Source organism: Amblyraja radiata, chromosome 4 (genome assembly GCF_010909765.2).
Source record: "Amblyraja radiata isolate CabotCenter1 chromosome 4, sAmbRad1.1.pri, whole genome shotgun sequence".
NCBI lineage: Eukaryota > Metazoa > Chordata > Chondrichthyes > Rajiformes > Rajidae > Amblyraja > Amblyraja radiata.
The window spans coordinates 76,972,263-76,978,340 of NC_045959.1; the positions used below are offsets into that span (position 1 = coordinate 76,972,263).

At 42.7% G+C, this 6,078-nt stretch overlaps 1 protein-coding gene across 2 annotated transcripts in view; it reads right to left on the reverse strand.

Annotated features, from left to right (window-relative positions):
* ca8 (carbonic anhydrase 8) overlaps positions 1-3,833 on the reverse strand; it is a 62,481-nt gene extending 58,648 nt beyond the window's left edge. For both annotated transcript variants that reach the window (XM_033019777.1, XM_033019776.1), the window contains exons 1-3: positions 3,659-3,833; positions 2,669-2,863; positions 11-202 (exon numbers count right to left, since the gene is read on the reverse strand). In XM_033019777.1, the coding sequence (XP_032875668.1) occupies positions 11-202; positions 2,669-2,744 (268 nt within the window). In that variant the 5' untranslated portion in view covers positions 2,745-2,863; positions 3,659-3,833. The remainder of the gene's footprint in view (positions 1-10; positions 203-2,668; positions 2,864-3,658) is intronic.
* Positions 3,834-6,078: the final 2,245 nt, after the last annotated feature.

Consider the following 6,078-nt stretch of genomic DNA (forward strand, 5'->3'; position numbering starts at 1 on the left):
CTTTACATACCCGATTTGGATTTCAGCAGTATCTTAACGGTGTGACCATCATTAATTACTTCAGAATCCCGACAAACCACATAATTTGGTGATAAACGTGCTTCCAATAGCGAAGGGTCATACTTTGCCTCTCTGGAGTTCAGATTTATTGGAGATTGATATTCTCCATTAGCTGCAGGGAACAGCAATCCCCATTCTACACCTAAAACAGAATAGACTGTTTTTATCCATTGAACATCTCAAATAATATAAATTCATCCCAATATTCAATTGAACGCAAATTGCCATAATACTCACAGTTGAATCATTTAGTTCCAGCTTGTTATCACATACATAAATAATTGTGCCTCGTTGATAGTTTTAGACAGCACTAAAAATTAAGGAAATACAGTGCCCTCCATAATGTTTGGGACAAAGACCCATCATTTATTTATTTGCCTCTGTACCCCACAATTTGAGATTTGTAATAGAAAATATCATGTGGTTAAGGTGCATTGTCAAATTATAATAAAGGTCATTTTTATACAGTATGGTTTCACCATTGAGAAAGTACAGCAGTGTTTATACATAGTCCCCCCATTTCAGGGCACCATAATGTTTGGGAAACAGCAATGTCATGTAATTGAAAGTAGTCATGTTTAGTATTTTGTTACATATCCTTTGCATGCAATGACTGCTTGAAGTCTGCAATTCATAGATATCACCAGTTACTGGGTGTCTTCTTTGGTGATGCTCTGCCAGGCCTGTAATGCAGCCATCTTTAGCTTATGCTTGTTTTGAGGGTATGTTTGGGATCATTGTCTTGCTGTAGAATGAACCGCCGGCCAATAAGCTTTGAGGAATTTGTTTGAACTTGAGCAAACTGGATGTGTCTATACACTTCAGAATTCCTTCTACTTCTACCATCAGCAGTTGTATCATCAATAAAGATAAGTGAGCCAATACCTTAAGCAGCCGTACATGCCCAGGCTGTAACACCCCCACCACTGTGTTTCACAAATGAGGTGGTATGCTTTGGATCTTGGGCAGTTCCTTCTCTCCTCCATACTTGGCTCTTGCCATCCCTCTGTTAAGTTAATCCTCATATCATCTGTCCACAAGACCTTTTTCCAGAACTGTTGTTGCTCTTTTAAGTAAACTTGGCAACCTGTAACCTGGCCATCCTATTTTTGCAGCTAACCAGTGGTTTGCATCTTGCAGTGTGGCCTCTGTATTTCTGTTTGTGAAGTCTTCTGTGGCCATTGACAAATCTATACCTGAAGAGTGTTTCTGATCTGTCAGACACGTGTTTGGGGATTTTAATGTATTATAGAGAGAATTCAGCTGTCATCAGCTGTGTTGGTCTTAGAAACATAGAAACATAGAAATTAGGTGCAGGAGTAGGCCATTCGGCCCTTCGAGCCTGCACCGCCATTCAATATGATCATGGCTGATCATCCAACTCAGTATCCCGTACCTGCCTTCTCTCCATACCCTCTGATCCCCTTAGCCACAAGGGCCACATCTAACTCCCTCTTAAATATAGCCAATGAACTGGCCTCGACTACCCTCTGTGGCAGAGAGTTCCAGAGATTCACCACTCTCTGTGTGAAAAAAGTTCTTCTCATCTCGGTTTTAAAGGATTTCTACCTTATCCTTAAGCTGTGACCCCTTGTCCTGGACTTCCCCAACATCGGGAGCAATCTTCCTGCATCTAGCCTGTCCAACCCCTTAAGAATTTTATAAGTTTCTATAAGATCCCCTCTCAATCTCCTAAATTCTAGAGAGTATAAACCAAGTCTATCCAGTCTTTCTTCATAAGACAGTCCTGACATCCCAGGAATCAGTCTGGTGAACCTTCTCTGCACTCCCTCTATGGCAATAATGTCCTTCCTCAGATTTGGAGACCAAAACTGTACACAATACTCCAGGTGTTGCTTGGTCTGTCAGTCCCTTTATGATTAGTAAGCTCACCAGTGCTCTCTTTCTTCTTAATGATGTTCCAAACAGTTGATTTTGGTAAGCTTAAGGTTTGGCTGATGACTCTAACAGTTTTATTCTTGTTTCTCAGTCTCATAATGGCTTCTTTGACTTTCATTGGCACAACTTTGGTCCTCATGTTGATAAATAAAAGTTTCCAAAGGTGATGGATAGACTGGAGGAAAGACTAGGTGCTGAGAGCTCTCTTATACCTGCATAAAGGAGGCAATTACCTGAGCAATTACAAACACCTGTGAAGCCATGTGTCCCAAACATTATGGTGCCCTGAAATAGGGGGACTATGTACAAACACAGCTTTAATTTCTACATGGTGAAACTAAAATGGATAAAAATGCCCTTTAATAAAATCTGACAATGTGCACTTTAACCACATGGGATATTTTCTATTACACATCTCAAATTGTGGAACACAGAGGCAAATAAATAAATGATGGGTCCCAAACATTATGGACGGCACTGTAACCCAATCGTCTTCGATGGGATTTATTGAATGCATTTAAGAAACATAAAGTTAAATAAATTAATACGCCTGGAGGCAAATAGGCATAATTTCCAATAAATCCCATGTCAAAGAAACAAACTCTCAAATATTTCCATGTTTATGTACAATGCAATTGTCACATTATTTCTTGTATGTCAACTACCTTGCTTCCTTTACAGCATTAAAAAAAGTTTTCAAACAGCTCACCTTGTTCGTATCCCCAGTCCAGCCCATCTTTATTCTTGTCATGGTCAGTTTCCTCGATGAAAGTGCTGTCAGCCATTTGGAACGTTGCCCGGATCCGAGCGGCTCCAGCTGCGAGGAGACCCGAGCGCGTGCGCCTCCTTTACAAGCGCCGATCCCTGCGTGCGCAGGAAGCTGCACCTCGCCCCCGAGTCCTAGCTGAAACATTATTCGCTTTTACCTTCAGGTTTTATTTCCACCAGAAAAAATATACACAAATAAACCACTCACCCACTATCGGAATTTGCAATCAGACGAGATGTTAAAACAAGCAGTGCCACAGATTATCTGTCACCTTGGAAAAGTGAAATGTAATGTTTCCAATTTCCGTTCAATCTATAGTTACAAGTCTAGAAATGTTTAACTGGAGTGCACTTTAATGTAAAACGCACGTTTATATTTTGAAACTACGACCGCAGAAAATTGCTGTCACATAAAACTTCCCACCCTAACATTTGACATGATTAACTCTAAGTAGAAGTAGCTATGCAAACATTAAAACCTGTCAGGTGCGTTAATTCTTCAAACGCGTTGAATGGTTGAAGTTTGAAGGCTGCCCGGACAACGTTGGTCCTGAAGGAATGATATTAATAGACACTACTTTCTGCCTGCGTTCTGATTTTTTGAATGCGTAGAATCGCGGTAGCTCATGGACTCATTGACGATTGACATCTTCAGATTGTAATCGTAAAAATGATCCGTTTGCAGCTCCATGTCGATAACTTTCAGACTTTGATGTTTGCAGCGGTACAACTAAAATTTAGCACCATATTCTCTCAAGTATAATTCCCCCACCCACAAAACCCAAACTAAAACTTTTCACATGTTAGCATTGTGGGTTAGTAGAGTAAACATTATGTTCGTTAGTTAACCTTTTAAGATTAGTAGTCAAATCACAGAGAAAAACGCTACAACGTTAGAACGATACTTGAAGCATTCACTTCTCTGCCTTACCTTCCGAGGACTTCCTCCGTCGTGCAACACGTTCAGTTGTCAAACTCACGGCAGGAAGTCTGACAACCGCATTACCAACCCGAAATATATAGAGTCCTGTACAGTATTTCTACAAGGTTATTCTCAGTTCCATCAACAAGAGCTAAAAGGCGCTCCCAGCATCTGTTTGGTAGACACCTTAAAATTCAAGCAACTCCTCCCACTTACCACCCGCAGACTGCGGAATATGTATCATATTACGTGCTGTTGTGCTTATGATCTGCAGTTCTGATGAACGAAACCTCAAAAGGACGAAATAGATAGACTCTGCACTTCAGAGGAAACCAGAGTACCCTGACGCAATTCATTTGTGCTGCGTATATTGTTGTCCATTATTTGATCCTGTCCTTAGCAACTCAGAAAACGAGGAACCACATTTTATAACATCAGCTGTGCTTTAGGCCAAACCCCTCTGGCAGTCACAGAGAATCAGACATATTATAATGTTTCCATCAAATTGTTATTGGGGCCAAAAAAATGCTTCCTTCAGCACTTTCTCATCAATCTCAATGACCCTCATCTCCAATGACACACGTGGGGAACTCATGGACATCTTCATCATTCAATCTATGACTATCTCAAGATTCAAGATTCAAGAAAGTTTATTTTGATGTGTCCCAGTTAGGACAATGACATTCTTGCTTTTCTTAAGCACAACAGAATATAGTAGGCATAAATAAATACAGAACAGATTAGTGTGACCATATACCATTGAATATATATATACACACATAAATGAGCCGATAAAGTGCAATGGGCTATTAATGTTCAGAGTTTTGTTTGAGTTGAGTTTAATAGCCTGATGGCTGTGGGGAAGTAGCTATTCCTGAACCTAGATGTTGCAGATTTCAGGATCCTGTACCTTCTACCTGAAGGCAGCGGGGAGATGAGTGTGTGGCCAGGATGGTTTGGATCCTTGATGATGCTGTCAGCCTTTTTGAGGCACCAACTGCAAAAGATCCCCTCGATGGTAGGGAGGTCAGAGCCGATGATGGACTGGGCAGTGTTTACTACTTTTTGCAGTCTTTTCGCTCCTGGGTGCTCAAGTTGCTGAACCAAGCCACGATGCAACCATGCTCTCTCGTGTGCACCTGTAGACGTTCGAGAGAGTCCTCCTTGACATACCGACTCTCTGTAATCTTCTCAGGAAGTAGAGGCGCTGATGTGCTTTTTTTATAATTGCATCAGTGTTCTGGGACCAGGAGAGATCTTCAGAGATATGCACGCCCAGGAATTTGAAGCTCTCGACCCTCTCCACCATCGACCCATTGATATAAATGGGACTGTGGGTCCCCATCCTACCCCTTCCAAAGTCCACAATCAGTTCCTTGGTTTTGCTGGTGTTGAGAGCCAGGTTATTGTGCTGGCACCATTTGGTCAAATGGTCAATCTCATTTCTATACTCTGACTCATCTCCATCAGTGATACGTCCCACAACAGTGGTGTCGTCAGCAAACTTGATGACGGAGTTTGCACTATGACCGGCTATGCAGTCATGTGTATAGAGTGAGTACAGCAGGGGGCTGAGCACGCAGCCTTGAGGTGCTCCCGTGCTGATTGTTATCGAGGCTGACACATTTCCACCAATTCGAACAGTCTGTGGTCTGTGAATGAGGAAGACGAGGATCCAATTGCAGAGGGATGCGCAGAGACCCAGTTCTGAGAGTTTGGTAACCAGCTTGGAGGGGATGATTGGATTAAATGCCAAGCTGTAGTCAATGAATAAAAGCCTGACATATGAGTTTTTGTTGTCCAAGTGGTCCAGAGCGGAGTGGAGAGCCAGCGAGATCGCATCCACCGTTGATCTGTTGTGGCGGTAAGTGAACTGCAGTGGGTCCAGGTTTATGTCGAGGTATGAGTTGAATTGCGCCATGATCAACCTCTCAAAACACTTCATCACCACCGACGTTAGTGCCACTGGTCGATAGTCATACAGGCACGTCACCTTGCTCTTCTTGGGCACCGGTATTATTGATGCCCTTTTAAAGCAGGTGGGAACCTCAGACCTCAGAAGTAAGAGGTTGAAAATGTCCGTTAAAACTCCAGCCAGTTGGTCCGCACAGGTTTTTAGAACACGACCGGGTATACCATCAGGTCCAGGCGCTTTCCGAGGGTTCACCCCTCTGAAGGATTTTCTGACGTCGACCTCTGTGACCGTGACCGAAATACCATCACAGCGAATGGGGACTCGAGAAGGCACATCAGTGTTCTCCCTATCAAAGCGTGCGTAAAACATATTGAGCTCGTCAGGCAGTGATGTTTTGCTGACATGTGAGCTGCCTTCTGTTTTTGCCTTGTAGGAGGTGATTGCATTCAGGCCCCCCTGCCACAGCTGCCGAACATCTGTCTCATCCTCCAGTTTGGAGCAGAAGTTCCTTTTA